At 41.2% G+C, this 23,143-nt stretch overlaps 1 protein-coding gene across 1 annotated transcript in view; it reads left to right on the forward strand.

Moving 5' to 3' along the window:
- LOC138753305 (protein phosphatase 1 regulatory subunit 37) overlaps positions 1-23,143 on the forward strand; it is a 247,124-nt gene that overhangs the window by 7,574 nt on the left and 216,407 nt on the right. Inside the window, exon 2 of the mRNA XM_069916166.1 lies at positions 18,717-18,814. Within this exon, the coding sequence (XP_069772267.1) occupies positions 18,717-18,814 (98 nt within the window). The remainder of the gene's footprint in view (positions 1-18,716; positions 18,815-23,143) is intronic.

Here is a 23,143-nt window from a genome sequence, read left to right on the forward strand (position 1 = left end):
TTGATACATATTTTGGCTATATTTTTAAAAAAAAGAATGTAAAAACACATTTATTGTAATGACCTTTGTTTCATTGTAAATGTTACAAACATTCGAACTGTTTGATTGTTTTATGAACTGGTTCAGCCTGGGATGTGGCTTCACCAGTTGTCAAAGCATTTTATGAACCGACAATCAACAAGCACTTTGCTGGTCAGCTCTTGTTGATCAAATTGAAGACAGCTTTTTTTAAAGAAGTTTGTTATTGCGAACCTACATAGGTTTATGGGCTGGGAAGCCAATAGGGGCAAGCTTGCAGCAGCTTTGCAGAAATTTTAGTCCTTTATCACAGATCAGAACCACGTTATATTTCTCAGCTCACTTAAGTGAGGAATTAGCAGAGAAGGTCTCTGCTATCTTGCGATCTTTCTTTGGCTTGGCTTCGCGGACGAAGATTTATGGAGGGGGTAAAAAGTCCACGTCAGCTGCAGGCTCGTTTGTGGCTGACAAGTCCGATGCGGGACAGGCAGACACGATTGCAGCGGTTGCAAGGGAAAATTGGTGGGTTGGGGTTGGGTGTTGGGTTTTTCCTCCTTTGCCTTTTGTCAGTGAGGTGGACTCTGCGGTCTTCTTCAAAGGAGGTTGCTGCCCGCCAAACTGTGAGGCGCCAAGATGCACGGTTTGAGGCGTTATCAGCCCACTGGCGGTGGTCAATGTGGCAGGCACTTACCATATTGCATGCTGCCTGTTTGTCTTTGACAACTACAGTTTAGGTTCTGCAACTAGCAAGGATTCTCATTTGTATATGTTATATATTACTGATTTGTAAATATGTATATATCCCTATACACTTTGAACGGATCTGCTTCTGGCCATGTTCAAGCCTTCTTCATAGGTCAGCACAACTTATTGGGCTGAATAGCCCACACTTTCCTCTACTGTTCTACCTTCTGTGTTCTCAATATACAAGCCACGCTTCCAAGTGACGGCAGTCAAAGGTACCCTGATTTTCCATTGATGATGGCCATTTTTTCACCCAAGATTTGGGCAGATTCCTAAACTTATCTCATACAGAAAGGATTGGTTGTTTTGATAAAAAATGAAAAGAAGTAATTCCACAGCTTTGTAGACCTTTGGAATTCTCCACATCAGTCATGAATTCTCAGTTGTTGAGTACATTCAAAGGTGAGATGGGTAGATTTGTGAACCTTGAAGGGAGACAGGGAAGAGGTGGGCGTGTGAATCTGAGATATTCCATGAGCCTTGATGGTATTGAATGGCAGAATCGGCTTGAGTGTCCTCTTTCCATTTCTAAGTCCTTACGCCAATACCTGGGATACCTCAACAAACCTCCACCACAAAACAAGTCCACAGCTATTGTGTACATCTCATCTTATAATATAATTCAAACTTGGAAAGTCAAAGTTCCTGATTAAGTCGCAGATGTTTTCTTCATAGCCCAAGGGAACATAATACAAATAAAATCACACCATCATTACACATCTAAATGCTAGTTCCAAAAAACTGTGTACCCATTGTGACAAGCAATGAATTATTTTCGTACAGCTAAATAAATTATATATATCCCATTAGAAGAACTTTAATTGTTTTTATTGTCAACTAACAACATATATTGACAGAATGTAAGCCTTACCTTTAGTAGTTATTTGCTTTACAAAACATAATTACCAAGTATTTAGACATATGGCAAAACAGTCATACGAGCTGTTGAAAAGCCACACTCCACTACACCGCCATGTAACACTGAAAAATTATGAAACACAATGATTTGAAAATGAAAATCTATCTTTTTGCATCAAGTTCTTCTGAGTATCACCAATATACACTAAACTCTCACTTGGGACATGATAAATAAATATGATAATGATGCTTGAATATTCGAAGAAAGTTTCTTTGCTTCGGCAGTTTGCAACAATTTAAGTTTTAGGTTCAAGTAAAGCAAAATAATTGGGGAAACTGCCACAATTGATTCAAAATCCACCCAAAGGATTTTGAATAAATTGAGAGGCATAGTGAGTTCACTAATTGTCCCTTTAGCTGCTACACCCTTCCAAAAAGTCAACACACTCAACGATCTCTGTTGGTTGCATGTTTCATTATTATGGAGGTGTCAGAGGTGAGTTTTTTTTTTGCTCAGAGTGGTGGGCACCTGGAATGCATTGCCCGGGGTGGTGATTGAGACTGGTAGAGTGGGGAAATTCAAAGGACCCTTAGATAAGCACGTGGATATGGGGCAAAAAAAGAGGGTTATGGGTGTAAGGCAGGGAAAAATTAAATTGGTGTGGAGTAAGTTTACATTGTGGGTTGAAGGGCCTAAATTAAACGTAAAGGTTCCATTATTGTCACGGAATACAAAATTTAGAATGTAGGATGCATGAAATTCTTTAATGCTGTCTGCCGTAAGGAAGGCAGAGAGTCGCCACTTTTTCCAGCGCACCTCACAGAAGTGAAGCCCCAGCGAGGATCAAACACGTGACCCCAGGATTATAAGACCAGCGCTCTAACCACTGAGCTATACATTATTTTCAGCTATTCCTTGCTTTCTGCTTTTGTCTTGGAGCAAAATATTCCTTCAAGGAGAGATGACCCTCAGCTATCTTTCACTGGTGGTTGTTTCTCATTACTGAGCCAAGATCGTAAGTTCCTGCAAGATATGAAAGTTGAGCAAGAACATGCCTTTCTCTTACCTCCGTGTATTTATTTCCAGAATGCGTCACTGGGTTGCCATCTTTTTTATTTTTTTATTTTTCACACTATGAACCATACTGACCAAAATACATACAGACATCTTTCTCTTGAATATACACAGTGTCATTTTCTCCCCTTTTCCCCCCCTCCCTTCCCTCCCTCCCTCCCCATTCATTCAACATTCAATCTATATGATACATTAAACCCATTAAACAACTTCGTCACATAATAAAAATAAACAAGAAATTTGTGTCTTCTACTTTTACATACTGGGTCAGTTCATTTCATTGTCTTCTCCTTCTGTCATTTTAGGTGATGGAGGTCCGTGGTAGAATTTCTCTATTGTGTTCCATGTATGGTTCCCATATTTGTTCGAATACTGTGATGTTATTTCTTAAATTATATGTTATTTTTTTCCAATGGAATACATTTATTCATTTCCATGTACCATTTCTGTATTCTCAGGTTATCTTCTAATTTCCATGTTGACATAATACATTTTTTTGCTACAGCTAAGGCTATCATAATAAATCTTTTTTGTGCTCCATCCAAATCGAGTCCAAGTTCTTTATTTCTTATATTACGTAGAAGGAAGATCTCTGGATTTTTTGGTAGGTTGCTTTTTGTGATTTTATTTAATACATGATTTAGATCTTCCCAAAACTTTTCCACTTTCTCACATGCCCAAATTACATGTTCCCGTTTCATTCTTACAGCGAAAACATCTATCTGATATTGTTGGGTCCCATTTATTTAACTTTTGGGGTGTGGTGTATAGCCTGTGTAACCAATTATATTATCTCATGCGTAACCTCATGTATATTGTATTTCTCATAGTTCCGGAGCATAGCTTTTCCCATGTTTCATTCTTTATCTTTATGTTTAGATCTTGTTCCCATTTTTGTTTAGGTTTACAGCTTGTTTCCTCATTCTCCCTTTCTTGCAGTTTGATGTACATGTTTGTTATAATTTTTTAAATTATCATTGTGTCTGTAATCACATATTCAAAATTGCTTCCTGTTATCAGCCCACATTCAAGGGAGAGTTAGGAAAACGGAATATAAAGCTAGATTGTTATCGGATAACTCACACCTATTATTGGCAATAGAGCTGGAGGACATCCCACCGAGAACGTATAGATGGAGATTAAACTCCATGCTACTTAAAAGACAGGATTTTAGAGAATTCATTGAGCGACAAATTAAAATATACTTTGAAATAAATACGGAATCAGTGAAAGATAAGTTTATACTATGGGACGCAATGAAAGCGTTCATCAGAGGGCAGATAATAAATTATGTAACTAAGATGAAGAAGGACTACAATCGGGAAATAGAACAGCTGGAAAGGGAAATAGCAAGTACAGAAAAAAAATTAGCAATAAGGGAAGATACAACTAAAAGAAGAGAATTGGCAGATAAAAAAATAAAATATGAAACACTACAAACACATAAGGTGGAGATGAATATAATGAAGTTAAAACAGAAGTATTATGAGCTAGGAGAAAAAAAAACACACAAAATACTAGTGTGGCAGCTTAAGACAGAACAAATTAAAAGAACAGTATTAGCATCAAGGAAAAAGGACAAACAAATTACATATAACTCAACGGAGAGCAACGAAAACTTCAGGGAATTCTACAAGCAACTATATCAAACTGAAAACGAAGGGAAAGAAGACAAAATAGATGAATTTCTAACTAAAATTGAACTACCAAAATTGCAAACAGAGGAGCAAAATAAATTAATAAAACCATTTGAAATAGAAGAAATACAGGAGATATTAAAAAAACTACCGAACAATAAAACGCCAGGAGAGGATAGACTCCCAATAGAATTCTATAAAACATTTAAAGACTTATTAATTCCTCCTCTCCTGGAAGTAATGAACCAGATTGAAAAAACACAAAACATTTCAGATTCATGTAAAACAGCAATAATTACAGTAATACCAAAGATGGGGAAAGATCCACTAACACCAGCATCGTATAGACCAATATCTCTACTTAACACAGATTATAAGATAATGGCTAAACTATTAGCAAACAGATTGGCTGACTGTGTACCAAAAATAGTAAAACTAGATCAAACTGGATTTATTAAAAAAAGACAAACAACGGACAATATCTGTAAATTCATTAACTTAATCCATGCAGTACAAGGAAACAAGACACCAACAGTGGCAGTTGCTTTAGACGCAGAGAAAGCCTTTGACAGAGTAGAATGGAATTATTTATTCAAAGTACTACAGAAATTCAACTTACCAGAGAAATATATTAATTGGATTAAAGCATTATATAAGGGACCATTGGTGAAGGTGACAGTAAATGGATATATATCAAACCAATTTAAATTAAGCAGATCAACAAGGCAGGGATGTCCACTATCTTCCTCACTGTTTGCGTTAGCTATAGAACCACTGGCAGAACTGATAAGAACAGAAAATAAAATAAGAGGGATAAAAATAAGAGAAGGAATATAAAATCAGTCTATTTTCAGATGATGTCATAGTATACTTAACAGAACCAGAAATATCAATAAAAGAATTACATAAGAAATTGAAGGAATATGGAGAAGTATTGGGGTGCAAGATCAACGCAAATAAAAGTGAAGCAATGGCAATGAATAATGCAGATTTCACAAAGTTTAAGAAAGAATCACCATTTAAATGGCAAACACAAGCAATTCAATAGCTAAGTATACAACTAGATAATAATCTCGGCCATCTATATAAACTAAATTATCAGCCATTAATGAAAAAATTACAAGACGACTTAGAGCACTGGAAAGACTAACCACTAACACTGATAGGAAGGGTAAACTATTAAAATGAACATCTTCCCAAGGATACAATACCTATTTCAATCATTACCAATTCACCTAACAGAGAAATTCTTCAAGGAGCTAAAGAAAATAATAAGGAAATTCTTATGGAAAGGTGGGAAACCGAGGATAGCACTAGATAAATTAACAGAATGGTACAAACAAGGGGGCTTACAGCTACCAAACTTTAAGAATTATTATAGAGCAGCACAATTAAGATACATATCAAATTTTTATCAAACAGGTGCAACATAGGAATTCATCAGTATTGCCCCATCTCCTCAACATTTGGAAGAAGATTCATGTAGAAAGGAATAAAATAAATTATCAACTACCAAAATTAATATTGACACAAAATCAACTAATCCCTTTCATAATAGATAACCTTTCCTTTAGAGAATGGGAGAGAAAAGAGATCAAAAGAATAGAAAATTGTTTTTCGTGAAATAAATTATTATCTTTTGAACAAATGAAGGACAAATATAGTATAATTCATCATACAATGTTTGCATACCACCAACTGAAAACCTACTTGAAGGACAAATTGGGAAACAGTCTGAGGTTACCAGAAGGAAGCAATTTTGAATATGTGATTACTGGGTTGCCATCTTGAGTAAGATGGTTGTCAATTTTAACCTGACCATCATAGGGCCATTCAGCAAGGAAAAGCCCATTCAACTCACCATGTCCATGTCAATCGTCAAGTACATAGCGATACTAATCCCATTTCCTCACACCTTATCTGTGGCCCTGTATTTATTGGCAATTCAAATACTTGTATAGATACTAATTAAATGTTGTCAAATTACTGTATCTACCAATCATTCGTGGAGGTCCAAATTCGTGGTGCCATCACCAGGTGTAGACAGCAGTAGCCAGGTTCATGACACTGTGGGTGGTGCTGCTGTCCAAGAGGGCAGGTAAAAGAGTGGTAGGGCAATAGTCACAGGGGATTCCATTGTAAGGGGAATAGATAGGAGTTTCTATGGCCGCAAACGAGACTCCTGGATGGTGTGTTGCCTCCCTGGTGCAAGGGTCAAAGATGTCTCGGAGCAGCTGCAGGACATTCTGAAAGGGGAGGGAGAACAGCTAGCTGCCATGGTCCATATCGGTATGAATGACATCGGAAAAAAAAAGGATGAGGTCCTACAAGATGAATTTAGGGATTTAGGAAGTAAATTGAGGAATAGGACCTCAAAGGTAACAATCTCTGGATTGTTACCCGTGCCATGAGCTAGTCAGAGTAGGAACAACAAGACAGCTAGAATGAATTTGTGGCTTGAAAGGTGGTGTAGGAGGGAAGGTTTCAGATTCTTGGAACATTGGGCAGATGGGACTGGAACAGACAGGACGGTCTGCATCTGAGCAGGGTCAGGACCAATGTTCTTGGGCGTTTGTTTGCTAGCACTTTTGGGGAAGGTTTAAACTAATGTGACAGGGGAATGGAACCAAGTCCAGAGAGTCAGAGGAGTGTAAATTGAGAATAGAAGCAAAGGGTAGCAAGGTGAAAAGCATTAATGGTAGGCAAGTAAAAGCAGGTGAAAAATCAAAAAGAGCTATTTATTTACAAATTGGTAAAAGGGATAAGAGTGTAAAGAAAGACTGGAGGCTTCGAGTCTCAATGCAAGGAGAATTGAAGGTGGAGATAGCTATTAATAACTATGCTATGGTTGGGATCACAGAGACGTGGCTTCAGGGGGAACATGACTGGGAGCTCAACATTCAGAGTTACTTGACATTCAGGAGGGATAGACGGAATGGAAAAGAAGGTGGAGTAGCCCTGTTGGTTAGGGAAGAGGTGAATGCCATAAAAAGGAAGGACATCAGTGTAGAGGATGTGGAATCCATATGGGTAGAGCTGTGAAACATGAAGGGGCAGAAGACGCTAGTGGGAGTAGTATACAGGTCACCTAACAGTAGCAGTGAGGTTAGTGCAGGAGTCATGAAGGAAATTGGTAATGCATGCAACAAAGGGATGGCAGTTTAAGGGGTGACTTTAATCTACATGTAGATTGGGTGAACCAAATTGGAATGTATGTGGGATTGTTTTCTAAATCAGCATGTTGAGGAACCGACGAGGGAACGAGTCATTCTAGACGGGGTATTGAGTAATGGAGAAGGGTTAATTAGCAATCTTGTGGTGAGGAACCCCTTGGTGACCACAATAGGGTGGAATTCTTCATTCGGATGGATTGTGACAGAGTTGATACGGATACAAAGTTTTCGAACTTGAAGAGGGGTAACTTTGATGGTATGAGATGTAAATTGGCTAAAATAGATTGGCAAATGGTACTTAAAGTACTAATGGTAGAAATGCAACTGGCAATCGTTAAAGGATGCCCCCCAAAGTTCCTCAACATGGTTATCTAACTGCACGAAAACCAACAAGGTCGGGTCAGATACAGCAAAGAGCTCTCTGAACCCTTCTCCATTAACAATGGCGTGAAGCAAGGCTGTGTTCTCGCACCAACCCTCTTTTCACTCTTCTTCAGCATGATGCTGATCCAAGCCATGAAAGACCTCAACAATGAAGACGCTGTTTACATCCGGTACCGCACGGATGGCAGTCTCTTCAATCTGAGGTGCCTGCAAGCTCACACCAAGACACAAGAGAAACTTGTCCGTGAACTACTCTTTGCAGACGATGCCGCTTTAGTTGCCCATTCAGAGCCAGCTCTTCAGCGCTTGACGTCCTGTTTTGCGGAAACTGCCAAAATGTTTGGCCTGGAAGTCAGCCTGAAGAAAACTGAGGACCTCCATCAGCCAGCTCCCCACCATGACTACCAGCCCCCCCACATCTCCATCGGGCACACAAAACTCAAAACGGTCAACCAGTTTACCTATCTCGGCTGCACCATTTCATCAGATGCAAGGATCGACAACGAGATAGACAACAGACTCGCCAAGGCAAATAGCACCTTTGGAAGTCTACACAAAAGAGTCTGGAAAAACAACCAACTGAAAAACCTCACAAAGATAAGCGTATACAGAGCCGTTGTCATACCCACACTCCTGTTCGGATCCGAATCATGGGTCCTCTACCGGCATCACCTACGGCTCCTAGAACGCTTTCATCAGCGTTGTCTCTGCTCCATCCTCAACATTCATTGGAGCGACTCCATCCCTAACATCGAAGTACCCAAGATGGCAGAGGCCGACAGCATCGAATCCACGCTGTTGAAGATCCAACTGCGCTGGGTAGGTCACGTCTCCAGAATGGAGGACCATCGCCTTCCCAAGATCGTGTTATATGGCGAGCTCTTCACTGGCCATCGTGTCAGAGGTGCACCAAAGAAGAGGTACAAGGACTGCCTAAAGAAATCTCTTGTTGCCTGCCACATTGACCACCGCCAGTGGGCTGATATCGCCTTAAACTGTGCATCTTGGTGCCTCACAGTTCGGCGGGCAGCAACGTCCTTTGAAGAAGACCACAGAGCCCACCTCACTGACAAAAGACAAAGGAGGAAAAACACAACACCCAACCCCAACCAACCAATTTTCCCTTGCAACCGCTGCAACCGTGTCTGCCTGTCCCGCATTGGACTTGTCAGCCACAAACGAGCCTGCAGCTGACGTGGACGTTTACCCCCTCCATAAATCTTCATCCGTGAAGCCAAGCCAAAGAGAATTAGCAATCTTGTTGTGAGGAACCCCTTGGTGACCACAATAGGGTGGAATTCTTCATTAGGATGGATTGTGACAGAGTTGATACGGATACAAAGGTTTCGAACTTGAAGAGGGGTAACTTTGATGGTATGAGATGTGAATTGGCTAACATAGATTGGCAAATGGTACTTAAAGTACTAACGGTAGAAATGCAACTGGCAATCGTTAAAGGATAGCTTGGAGCAAGTGCAGAAAATGTACATCCCAGTTTGTACAAAGAATAAATCTAGGAGGGTAGTGCATCCGTGGCTAACAAGGAAGATCCGAGAGAGTGTCAAATCCAAAGAAGGAGCTTGCAAATTAGCAATAAAGAATAATATCCCTGATGATTGGGAGAAATTCAGAGTTCTGCAGAGGAGGACAAAAGGATTAATTAGGAAAGTTTAAAGGGATAATGAGAGGAAGCTGGCAGGGATCATAAAAAATGACTGTAAAAGCTTTTATAGATTGGTTAAGAGAAAGAGGATAGTTAAGACAAAGGTGGGTCCGTTGTGGACAGAAACAGGTGAGATGATCATGGGGAACAAGGGTATGGCAGACTGTTAAAATGACTATTTTAGGAAGACATAACTAATGTATAGGAAATTATTGAGGATCGGGGATCTATTGTGATGGAGGGACTAAAGGAAATAATTGTAAGTCGAGAAGTTGTATTAGTTAAATTGCAGGGATTAAAGGCGGATAAATACCCGGGGCCAGATAGTCTGCATCCGAGAGTGCTGAAGGAAGTAGCCCAGGAAATAACGGATGTGTTGGTGATGATATTTCAAACTTCTCTGGATACTAGATTAGTTCCTGAGGATTGGAGGGTGACCAATATAATCCCACTCTTTAAGAAGGGAGGGAGAGAGAAATCGGGAAACTACAGACCAGTTAACCTGACATCGGTAGTAGGGAAGGTGCTAGAATCGGTTATTAAAGATGCAATTGCAGTAAATTTGGAAAGTAATGGTATCATTGCACAGAGACAGCATGGTTTTGTGAAGGGGAAATTATGTCTGATGAATCTAATAGAGTTTTTTGAGGATGTAACCAGTAGAGTGGATAGGGGAGAACCAGTGGATGTGATATATCTGGACTTTAGTAAGGTGTTTGATAAGGTTCCGCACAGAAGACTAGTGTATAAACTTAAAGAGCACAGTATAGGAGGTATGGTATTAAGGTGGATAGAGAATTGGTTGAGGGACAGGAAGCAAAGAGTAGGAAAAAATGGGTTCTTTTCAGAATGGCAGCCAGTGACTGGTAGGGCCGCAGGGCTCAGTACTGGGGCCGCAGTTGTTTACGATATATATCAACGACTTAGATGTGGGAATAGATAGCAGTATCTCAAAATTTGCAGACGATACGAAGTTGGGTGGCAGGGTTAGCTGTGTGGAGGATGCTAGGAAAGTACAGGGTGATTTGGACAAGTTAGGTGAGTGGGCTAGGACATGGCAGATGTGGATAATGTGGATAAATGCAAGGTTATCCACTTTGGAGGTAAGACCAGGAAAGAGGATTATTATTTAAATGGTATCTGTTTAGGAAAAGGGGAGATGCAGCGAGACTTGGGTGTTGCTGTGCATCAGTCATTGAAAGTGGGCATGCAGATCCAGCAGGCGGGGAGGAAGGCAAAGGGTATGTTGGCGTTCATTTGAGTACAGGAGTAGAAAGATCCTGCTGCAGCTGTACAGGGCCTTAGTGAGACCACACCTGGAGTACTGCATGCAGTTTTGGTTGCCTTATCAGAGGAAGGATAACCTTGCCTAGGAGGGGATGCAGAGAAGTTTCACTAGGCTGACACTGGGGATGGAGGGGCTCGCATATGAAGAAAGGTTGGATAGGCTAGGCTTGTATTCTCTGGAATTTAGAAGATTGAGGGGGGATCTTATAGAAATATAAAATTCTTAAGGGTTTGGACAGACTAGACGCAGGAAGGTTGTTTCCAATGCTGGGAAAAACCAGAACCTGGGGCATAGATTAAGAATAAGGGGGAAGTTTTTTAGGACTGAGATGAGGAAAAATTTCTTCTCTCAGAGAGTGGTAAATGTGTGGAATTCATTGCCACAGGACGTAGTTGAGGCCAGTTCCCTGTCAATATTTAAGTGTAGGTTAGATTTGGCCCTTGTGACCAAGGTGATTAGGGGGTATGGGGAGAAGGCAGGAACCGGGTACTGATCAGCCATGATCATAATGAATGGCGGTGTCTGTTTGAAGGGCCAAATGGCCTACTGCTATATCTATTTTCTATTATTCTATGTTTCTAAGCACCCTTTGGATTAAAACAGGTTTTCCTCCAATCCCCTCTCACCGTCTTACTTATTCTCATGTGTTTTCTCTTTATTCATAGATATACTGTGTGGTAAGCCACCGTTTGCATATAATTGTCCCCTTGGGCACACCCATTGGCTGATGGTACCTGTGGCCCCTCCCATAGGCTCCTAGATAAAGGTGACTGTCCCACAACTCCCTCCTCAGTGCAGGACAGTCAAGCAGTCTGGATGTGCCTTTGTTCCTCAGTGAATAAAAGCCTTTTGATTTTTCAACAACAGTCATTCGAATAATTGATGGTGCATCAATTTTATTCACTGAAAGGTGTTTTTTTTACAATGGAGCAGATCCTGAAGCCAGAAAAACTGGAAATCGACCCTCAATCACCTGAGGCATCCACCAACTTTGAACGCTGGCTATACTGCTTTGTAGCATTCCTGCAAGCATCTTCTGATCGTCTGATCAGAGATAGATAAACTGCGGGTACTGCACTCTCGGTTTCGCACCCTGGTGTACTCCTGTGGTGCGCTGTTAGACAGAATCAGACACACACAAGGTAAAGATTGAACAACAGTCTTTAATCCACAAAGACTTCCACAGAGCCAGGCTGGCTGTGGCTGCAGCAACTCAGTGTGAGGCCTCTGGAGGCAGGCGAAAGGCTTATATCCCGGAGGGTGATTGACACCCGACCGGGTGGGGCTTGATCCATTCAGGCCGACTGATTGGCAGCCGGCCAGGTGTTGTCCTGTCCCCTTACACTCCTGCAGGTACAGATGTTGCCCCCTGTGGTAGGCCGGTGGTGTACCACCACAACTCCATGATCAGGGATGCCACTTTGTACTAGAAAGCCATGGACATACTCAAAGGACAGTACTTGCAGAAGATCAATGTTGTCTACGCCAGACCTCCTAGTGACCCACAAACAGTGAACCTGAGAGTTCAATGCCGAGTACCTTTGGGCCCTGCGATCCCTCAGCAGGGCTTGTGAATGTAAGGCCCGAGACTGCTGCGGAATACATTGTGGGGATCAGCCATGATCATAATGAATGGCGGTGTATGCTTGACTTTTGGTCTAAGGGAGCTCAGTCGGCGCAGAGCAGTCGAGCTGGCAAGTATGTTGGAGGTGGCTCTCAAGGACATGGAGGCCTTCTCGACTGACAACATGGCGACCTTTTGGCTACCCCGGGTGCTGCCATCTTGGGCCCTCCCTCCACTCTGCAAATGACCCAAATGACCCAACCACGACACCTCCCACTGCTTTTGCCCTGCCCCGTCGGCAACTCGACCACAACTGACTACTGCACTCCACAAGCCCTCCACAACCCTCCAGTGTACACAACCAGCCCCCTCGCTGCTTACCAGGCACAACCTGCAGGTTCTTCAACCTCACCCTGTCGCCAGTAAAAATAGACGGTTCGGTGCCGGGGACAGGGCCTTCATCCGAGCAGAGGAACAGCGCTTACTCAAGGAAGGGATCATTGAACTCACAACCAGCCCTTGGAAAGCACAGGTAGTACTGAATGGGGAAAAGAACAGGATGTTCTGAAACAAAATGAATGAAGGGAAAATAAAATAGAATGTCGACAGCTATACTCCATGATGAAAAGTGGAAGAGAAATTCTGTTCTCCATTGCTGACTTGGTTCATTGACTTTGATTAGTAGTAAGAATGTTCCATTCTGCACGATGCGAGGAGCATACACAGATTTAAGACACAGAAACTTGACATAAATAGTATGGAAGTTAAATAATTCAGAAAGTTAATCAAGAACCAATTGTCTTAATTTATTCATTTATAAACCTTTGCATTTATTAATTTAGTGATGCGCTCGAATTAAAACACAAATCAATGTATTAATTGATAAATATGCATATTTGTAAATTAATTTTGAGATTAAAGCAATTCCCACTACATCCCATTCCCATTATAATCTTTCAGTTTATAAGCCTGTCTTTGTGGTAAGACTACTGGAGCTTAGCCCTTATTTCTCATATCACATTTTTACACAACATCATGGAACATTTCCTGTGGCATCGTAATGTGAAAAATGTTTGACTCCCAAACCACAAGGCTTTCTTCCAGTAGTTACAGAAACCTGTCTAGAACAGGACTTGAAGTTTCATTTCCTTCAATAACTCATGCAGAAGTTCCTGAAGATAGAAACATAGCACTCCCGTTTAAAACTGTTTCCTGGCAACAACAGGCATGAATTATTAAAGAAAAGGAACAGTATCATGTTTATGGACTAAAGGGAACTTCCAACGACATCATTCTATTTACATGGTACATCTCAGTTTTCTCATAAAATGTATTTCTAAATTAAATGTATAATTAAGGTTGTGGTCCCCTTGTGAGTGCGTAATGCACTATAATGAGAGGAATTACTCCAATGCTGGGGTTTACTATAACTTCCCTTGATAGGATTGTTAATGTAACAATATAATCAGGGTATGTTATAAAAGTAATGAACTAATTAGTCTGGAGCAGTAATCTGCTTCACCAGAGATTTGCAATACTCTTCTCTCTCCCATATTGATACCAAGAGGAATAGTAAATATGTACACTGTATGGCAACATGTGGCATTGATACTTTCTCTTGGCTTGTTTTGCACAGAAATACTTCACAGTTAATCCACACAAGATATATTTTAACAGAAAATCTTGGCGTTACCATGTTAATTGCACCTTTAACCACATACTTTGTTTTTAATCGTGGGAATTTACAATATTTATGTTGAAAATGCCATCAAAATGTAATCATTCCTGCTAAATGTTATCAAGTCGAAATGGAAAAAGACACACAATGCTGTCATCAAACTATTCTATTAAAATTTCCAGAAACTTGACATAAAATGGAGTTTGTTGTATTCAGCAATGCTGCATCTGTAATTCTTCACAAAAGTCCATATAGGAGTCATATGTTGAGCTAATGTGTGTCTACTGACTTTCTTTAACCCATTCAGGTGATAACATTACCCTGCTTATAATAGCCATTGCCAAAAAAGCTCTCAACTACTAAAAAAAACATAATCTCATAGACCTCTATTAAGTCACTCTCTCAGCCTTCTTCCCTCCAAAGAGAAAAGCCGTAACTTTGCTAACCTTGCCTCTTAGGACTTATTTTCCAATTCAGGCCACATCCTGGTGAATCTTCTATGCACCCTCTATGTAAAGCTTCCACATCCTTGCTGTAATGAGGTGATCAGAACTGAACACAATATCCCAAGTGTGATCTCACCAGAGTTTTATAGAACTGCGACATTATCTCATGACTCCTGAACTCAATCACATGAAAAGCCTTTTTAACTATCCAATCAACCTGTGCAGCAACCTTGAGAGATTTGAACCCCAAGGTCCCTTTTTTTTACCACACTGTTAAGTATCCACCCATTCACCATATTTTCTGCCTTCAGGTTTGATGTTACATAATGGAATCACCTCATATTTATCTGCCACTTTTCCACCCAACTCTGCATCCTGTCTTATATCCTGTTGAAACCTTCAACAACCTACAACACTATCCACAACTCCTCCAATCTTTGTATCATCCGAAAACCTGCTGACCAATCACTCTACATTTTCAGCTAGGTCACTTACAAAAATCATAAAGAGCAGGGGTCCAAGAACAGACGAATGTGGAACTCCACAAGTCACTGACCTCCAAGCAGAATACTTTCTATTCACTATTACTCTCTGCTTTTTATAGGCAAGCCTATTCTGAATCCACACCGCCATGTCTCATGATTTCCTGAATAAGTCACAGAGAGCATACTGACCTTGTCAAATGCTTTATTGAAATCCATGTACATCGCCCTACCTTTATCATTTTCATTTGTCACCTCCCCCCAAAAAAACCTCAATTTTACTCATGAAGCACAATCTTCCCCTCACAAAGCCATTTGTTAGGTCTGCTTTGTTCATGAATGAGTGAGTCAAACACCAGACTGAGTCGAAATCAAGGTTCTTTATTGCCGGTTTGTAACACTTGCAACTAACAGTGTTAGTTGGAGAAGGCGCATTCTGCCGTTATCAGCAAGTGGTGTTTTTTTTATACCTTAGGATACGTAGTTAGTAAATTATCATACCATGACATTGTCCAATGAATAAACTGTTGCTATCCTTCTCTGCTAGCTTGCTGCACATCAATTTGTCATTACCACTCTTATCTTGAGAGTACAAGGTCACAACTGCATCTTGTTACGGCCCAGCACTGGGTGACTCCTTCTACATTCCCAGCTCATGATGTTTTTACCTAACACTATCCCTGAGAAGACTGCACTAAAATGCTTCCTAAATCCTGTTCTTAAGAATCCCCTCCAACAGTTTTCTCTCCATTGATGTAAGATTCACTGGTCTCTAATTCTCAGAATTCTCCCCATTACTTTTTTTTAAGAAAGGGAACTACATTTGCCATTCTCCAATCCATTGGCACCTCCTCTGTGGCCAGGGTTGGTTGGAAGGCGGACATCCGCAGGCATTGCCCCCCCTCCCCAAGCGAGGTGCCTCGCCCCCCCATACAGTCATGGCTATCGCTCACCTTCAGACCCACCCCCACCTGCATCATTAGCGCACGTCAAGCATCACTAGCGTCTAGCTTGTAACACTTGACCCAGTAAAAGCAGTGCTTTCATCTGGTACATCAGAGGGATGGAGGATCCACCAACCCCTCCCCCCTATAATGTACTATCATTCATTTTGGCACTGAGCCTGTCTGTGGCCAAGGAGGATGCAAAGATCACAGCCAATTCCTCAGCTATCTCTACCCTCCATTCCTATAGCAACCTGAGGTATTTTTCATCTGGTTCCAGGGACTTATCCATCCTAATGTTTTTACATTTTTCTTTTCGAGGCAGTCTCATTCTGTTTGAGATCAACAAATGCAAACCAAGGCAGAACCATGATCAATGAGATTAGCCAATGCCGCCATGGGAGAGTCAAATCTAGATTTCAGAAATCCAAAAGGAATGTGTATTTGTAAATTTAAGAAGCATCCATCAAGTTCTTGAGTCATCTCAGCACAGGAGGCCATGGATCAAATGCAAGAAGATGGAATTAACCTGCTGGTGGGACTCAGCAGGTCAGACAGCATTTATGGAGCGAAATGGACGGTCAACATTTCAGATCGGGTCCCCTTTTTCGAGTCAGAGAAGGATTTTGACCTGAAAGTTGATTGTCTATTTTGCTCCATGAATGCTGCCTGGCGTGTTGTGTCCTACCAACACGTCTTTGCTCAACGCACCAGAATCTTCAGTTCTTGTGTTTCTCTTGGGATTACTGATCAGTGTGAATGTTGTACATGGAAATGCCTGTCTCTATGCTGTATTACTCGATTATTTTCCAGCTTAATTACAGTTAGCCCCTTTAACAGCCGCCAAAAAAATATACTTATTTGCTTGAAATACTTAGAAGATCTAGCCTTTTTATTGGAACTGGAAAAGATTAGAAAAGAAAGACATTTTAAGTTGCAAAGGAAGCTGAGAGGGAAGAAAGGAAAATAACGGCCTGTCATCCAGTGAAATGCAGGAAATATTGCACTAGTAGATGGCAAAAGCAGAGGGACAAATTAGAATATTCCTACTTCCACCTCATTAATTATTTTCTTTAATCTTAAATTCTAATGTTCCTTTAAGATTTTCTAATTTTAATAAAACACTATTTCTCTCAGCACTGATGTTATCTGCCCGATTGACAATTTTTTCACCATTTATTGTTTTTGTTTACACAGCTATTTTAATTTTTAAAATATATATATATATGGAACTGTGCAGCACAGGAACAGGCCTTCTCGCCTCCAAAGTCTGTGCCAACCATGATGCCAATTTCAACTAATCCCATCTGTCTGCACATGGTCTATATCCCTCAGTTCCCCGCCTGTTCATGTGTCTGTTTAAATGCCTCGTAAATGTCGGTTCACCTATTGTATCTGCTTCCAGCTCCTCCTCTGGCAGTGCATTCCAGGCACCCACCATCCTCTGTGTCAAAAACCTGCCTTGCAAATCTTTAAATGTTCCCCATTTCACCTTAAATCTAAGCCCTCTAGTATTTGATATTTCATCCTCTAAATTATCCACCTTATCTATGCCTTTGTACTTCTTTCATTTCCCCACTGAGCCTTCTCTACTGTTTTTTTCCCCCAATAATATTTATTCACAATAAATTATTAACAAAAAAGAAAACCACTTAATGTCTTTTCACACCAATGGTGTCAATCATATCTATACATTCCCATCAATGTTTATTTGTTCTCTAAATCAGTTGTTATTAACCTTTTTCTTTCCACTCACATGCGATCAGTGCTGTGTGATTAGTAAGGGATTGCTTAAGGTGGTATGTGAGTGGGAAGGGAAGGATGAGAATCACTGCTCCAGTTCCATTGTTACTGAAATATTTTGCTTGTGAAAAATTGTCATTGGCCCATTTCCTTTGGAGTTACGAAACCGTGCACATAACGAGTCAATTAGATAATCACTGAGCTCCTATGGCAAAGGGAATACTTAAAATGGAATGTCGCTTCTCCCCCTTCTCAGTGTCAGCCCCTCTATGCTTGGTTATAGGAGGATGCTAGTCTGTGGTCCTTCACCACAGTGCCCTCACGTTGTCTGCACCAAGCTTCGATGTGCCCCTCAGTACAAATTCCTGCAGCCTGGAATGTGCTATTGAGCAGCATTCCCTCCCCGACATCTCCATGTGCTGAAAGTCCAACAGGTTTCGGGGAGACCAAAGTGCGACTTTCACTGAGTTGATGGTCTTCCAGCAGTTCAGGATGTCTGACTCTGACGGTGTCTCGGAACAGCCCGTAGATCAGAGAGTCTTCTGTCATGCTGTGCTGTGGATGAACTGTGACAAGGACCTTTGCATCCTTCTCCACACACTCTTGCAAATCTGCATTCAGCAACAAAGAGGTGGGCGACTGTCTCTCTTATACTTCGTGTTTGTGCAACTTCTTATCACAAGTACCCTCTAATCCAGGCAACATCCTGGTGAACTCCACTGCACCCTCTTCAAAACCACCACACCTAAAACGTGGCCATCAGAACTGCAAGTAATTTCAGTTTAATTTTTTTGAAGCTCATTGTCTTAAATATTAATACTGTTGGAGAAGAATTTGATGCATACTTCCAGAGAGGAAATAATATTAATTAAGCTTGGTTGATCAATGCAAACCAATATTAATCCAGATTGAAGTGAACATGTTTCATTGTTGACATAATGAGATGCAGTCAGGTCAACCACACCCAGTTGTTGACCAAAGAACCAGCAAGTTCTTAATCTCATTTTTTTTTGCTATAGATGCCTGTGTTACCGTGGAAGAGATCATCTCATCTTATAAGCTAAGCTGCAAGAAGCTTGGTGTGCAGCCTATTCACAAACTGCTGACACAACTTCAGGTAACTTCCCACAAACTGCTCCATTGATGCATCAGGTATCATGAACCGTGTCGAGAGAGAGAGGTCAGCAGGAGTCACTTTCCCCATTTTATGATTAGGTTTAAGCTGCTGCTTTTGAACTTTGAAGAGCGTTAGATGATTATTTTGTCTTCTTGAGCTTGGTCTGTGAACTCTGAAGTCCAGGATTGTTTTGATCCTTTCAAACGCATAGTCCTTCAATCTGAGTGCCACTGATGACAGATTGTTGCGCCCAGATCTTTACTCTCATAGTTAATTGGACCCATTTGTCTCCACTGACAACCCAATGACTTATCTCCCCCATTTCTCAGAGCTTTCCTTCTCTATGTATCCAACAATAATTTTTAAAGCTTTAAAGTTTAGACATACAGCACGGTAACAGGCCCTTCTGGCCTACGAGCTTGTGCCACCCAATTACACCTAATTGATCTATAACCCTCATACGTTTTGAGGAGAGGGAGGAAACCGGAGCACCTAGAGGAAACTGACACAGACACGTGGAGACCATACAAACTCCTTACAGCCAGTGCTGGATTTGAACGTGGGTCACTGGAGCTGTAATAGCGTTGTGCTAACTGCTACGTTAACCATGCCACCCTTATTTTATTTTGTCTCAACAGAAATTGACTAATGTATTTTCACCTCCTTGTCTACAACAGGCCAACTTTCTCAATCAACCAGGTGATTTTGAACATCCTGCATTTTGTGACTATGCAGGTGACTAATTAATGGAATGAAACATTCCTGGTTCCACCAATTCTCCTGATTTGAATGTGTGAATGGTACTACAGCAGGACAGGTCCAATCATTAACCATCTTGTGTCCAAGATCATTGTCTTTATGGGTGGATGATCTCTGAAAGGGAATGTACCCATATTTGTCTGCCATTTCCTTTGTTATAGAGCTGGCCCTTCTTTAATGACCATTGACTTCATGACATTCTGTGATCGGTTGTTTCCCATAATATCACGAGCAAATCATTTTGGAATCCTTCACACTCACTCACGTGGCTCAGAGGACCATTTATGCCTGTGCCTCAGAACCATGCTCTGCCTGACACTATTTTACATTTCCCTGCAACTGGTAATCCCAGGGCCAACAAATGAAGAACTTGAATCTAAATTATTTCATCAACCATTTCAAATGAAATAATCCCACCACACCTGAAGTAAAAAGGTTTGAAAATTGCAACTCTTTGCCTGAACATCAGAAACATTAATTTTCTTTGATCTGTGATTCCACATGCAAAATTTGTAAGACCTAAAAAGTCTCCGAAGGCATTAGATTAAAGAAATGTAAGGAGTAAAACATGAATGTCTGCAGACACTGTGATTGAAATAAAAAGCACAATGCTGGAGAAACTCAGCAGGTCAAACAAAGAAACATAGAAAATAAGTGTAGGATTCGGCCATTTGGCCCTTCAAACCTACACTGCCATTCATTTAGATCATGGCTGATCATCTATTCAGTACCTGCCTTCTCCCCATACCCCCAATCCCCTTAGCCACATGGGCCAAATCTAACTCCCTCTTAAATATAGATAAGGAGCTGGCTTCAACTACTTCCTGTGGCAAAGAATTCCACAGATTCACCACTCTCTGAGAGAATTTTATTTTCTCATCTCAGTCCTAAATGACTTCCCCCTTATCCTTAAACAGTGACCCCTCATTCTGGTTTTCCCCAATATCGGGAACAACATTCCTACATCTAGCCTGTTCAATCTCTTAAGAATTTTGTGTGTCTAAAAGATTCCCCCCCCCCCACATTTTCTAAATTCCAATGCGTCTAAGACTAGTCCATCCAGCCTTTCTTCATATGTAAGCCATCCCATCCCTGGGATCAATCCAGTGAACCTTCTTTGCACTCCCTCTATGGCAAGTAATCCAAAACTGTACACAATTGTCTAGGTGTGGTCTCACCAAGGCCCTGTACAGCTGCAGTAGAACCTCTCTGCCCCTATACTCAAATCCTCTTGCTATGAATGCCAACATACCATTCACTTTCCTTACTGCCTGCTGTACCTGCAAGCCTATTTTCAATGACTGGTGCACAGCAACTCCCAGGTCTCAATGGATCTCTCCTTTTCCTAATCGGACACCATTTAGGTAATAATTTTCTCTCCTGTTCTTACCACCAAAGTGGATAACCTCGTATTTATCCACATTATATTACATCTGCCATGAATTGGCCCACTTATTCAATTTGTCAAAGTCGCCCTGCATCCTTTAGCATCTTCTACACAGCTAACCCTGCCACCCCGCTTTGTGTCATCTGCAAACTTGGAGATGCTGCTTTCTATTCCCTCATCTAAGTCATTGATATATATTTTAAATAACTGTGGTCCTAGCACCGAGCCTTGCAGTACTCCATTAGTCACTGCCTGCCATTCTGAAAAGAACCCATTTAATCCTACTCTTTGCTTCCTGTCTGTCAACCAAATCTCTATCCACCTCAGTACCATACCTCCTATACCGTGTGCTTTAAGTTTGTACACTAATCTCTTGTGTGGGACCTTATCAAAAGCCTTCTGAAAGTCCAGATATAACCATATCCACTGGTTCTCTCTTATCCACTCTACTAGTGAAATCCTTAAAACATTCTATAAGATTCGTCAAACATGATTTTCCCTTCATAAAACCATCCTGACTCTGTCCGATGATATCAGTACTTTCCAAATGTGCTGCAATCGCATCTTTAATAACTGACTCTAGCATTTTCCCCACTACCAATATCAGGCTGACTGGTCTATAATTTTCCGTTTTCTCTCTCCCTCCCTTTTTAAAAAGTGGGATTATGTCTTCCACCCTCTAATCCTCAGGAACTAATCCAGAATTGAAAGAGTTTTGAAAAATGATCACAAATGTATCCACTATTTCTTGGGTTACTTCCTTAAGCACTCTGGGATGCAGACTATCTGGCCCTGGGGATTTATCTGCCTTTAATCCCTTCAATTTACCTAACACAACCTCTCAACATATTTCCTTCAGTCCTTCCCTCACATTAGATCTTCAGTCCCCTACTATTTTCTGAAGATTATTTATGTTTTTCTTAGAACAATATACATAACCAACATTTTGGGCTTGGCCCTTCATCAAGGTATGAGCAAAATATATGCAGGTTCCCGAACAAAATGGCAGGGGAAGGGGCAGGGGGAGGAGCACAGACCCAAAGGCAGGGTGAATAATGGAGGGAGGACACACCAGCAAATAGGGGAAAGGAGGATGGCTCTGTGAAAGGAGAGGGAAGGTTGAGGTGTTCTGAAGGAAAGAAGACAGAGGGATGGTGAAGAGAGGGAGAATGGGAGTAGGCTACCAGAATTCAGAGAAGTCAATGTTAATGCCATCTGGTTGGAGAGTGCCCAGAAGGAGTGTTAGGTGTTGTTCCTCCAATTTACAGGTGGTCTTGGTTTGACAGTACATGAGGCCATGGACAGACGTCAGAGTGGGAGTGAGGCACGGAATTAAAATGGATGGCCACTGAAAAATTGATGCAGGCTGAGCAAAGGTGCTCATCGAAGCAATCTCCCAGTCTGCATCCACTCTCTCTGATGTAGAGCGGGCCACAATGGGACTCCCTCAGATTCATGTGAAGTGTGGCTTCTCTTAGAAGGACTATTTGGTGCTCTGAATGGTGGTGATGAAGGAGGTATTGGAGCAAGTGCGGCACTTCCTGCAGCTGCAGGGGAAGCTGCCAATGGGGTAATTAGTGGGAAAGCATGTGTTGACGAGGGAGTCACTGAGGGAGCGGGCTCTATGGAAGGCAGCGAGGGGAGGAGAGGGGAAGATGTGTCCGGTGGTCGGATCGTGTTTTAGGTGACGGAAATTGCGGAGGATAATGTGCTGGATGTGGAGGTTGTTGGGTGGTAGGTGAGGACAAGGGCAGATGAACAGGAAATGCAGAAGATGCGTGTAAGAGCTGTGTTGATGGTGGTGGAAGGGAAGACTCATTTTTGCAAGATTGAAAGATGTCCAAGGATTTCCCAATGCTCTTATTAAAATCTTGTTTTTTAACAAGATTTTAATAAGTTATTAGTAAGCTCACTGAATCTGGTCAGGCTTGAAAAGAATTATAAGTATTTGGTTCAAATCAGACTGGTCAGACCAGTTCAATAACTCACATATTATAGCAAGTGTTTTGCTTTGTTTTCAGCGCAGAGAAGAATATATGCCCAGAGTTCTCAGGGCAGTATGTACAGCATTGGAATAATAAGAGATGAAAATCATTGTTAGGCTTGGGGCTTAAGTTCAGTTCAGTTTAACATGTTCACGTTCATTTTTAGTTTACATGCTATTTTCATCGAACATTTCTTGG

Source organism: Narcine bancroftii, chromosome 2 (assembly GCF_036971445.1).
Source record: "Narcine bancroftii isolate sNarBan1 chromosome 2, sNarBan1.hap1, whole genome shotgun sequence".
NCBI lineage: Eukaryota > Metazoa > Chordata > Chondrichthyes > Torpediniformes > Narcinidae > Narcine > Narcine bancroftii.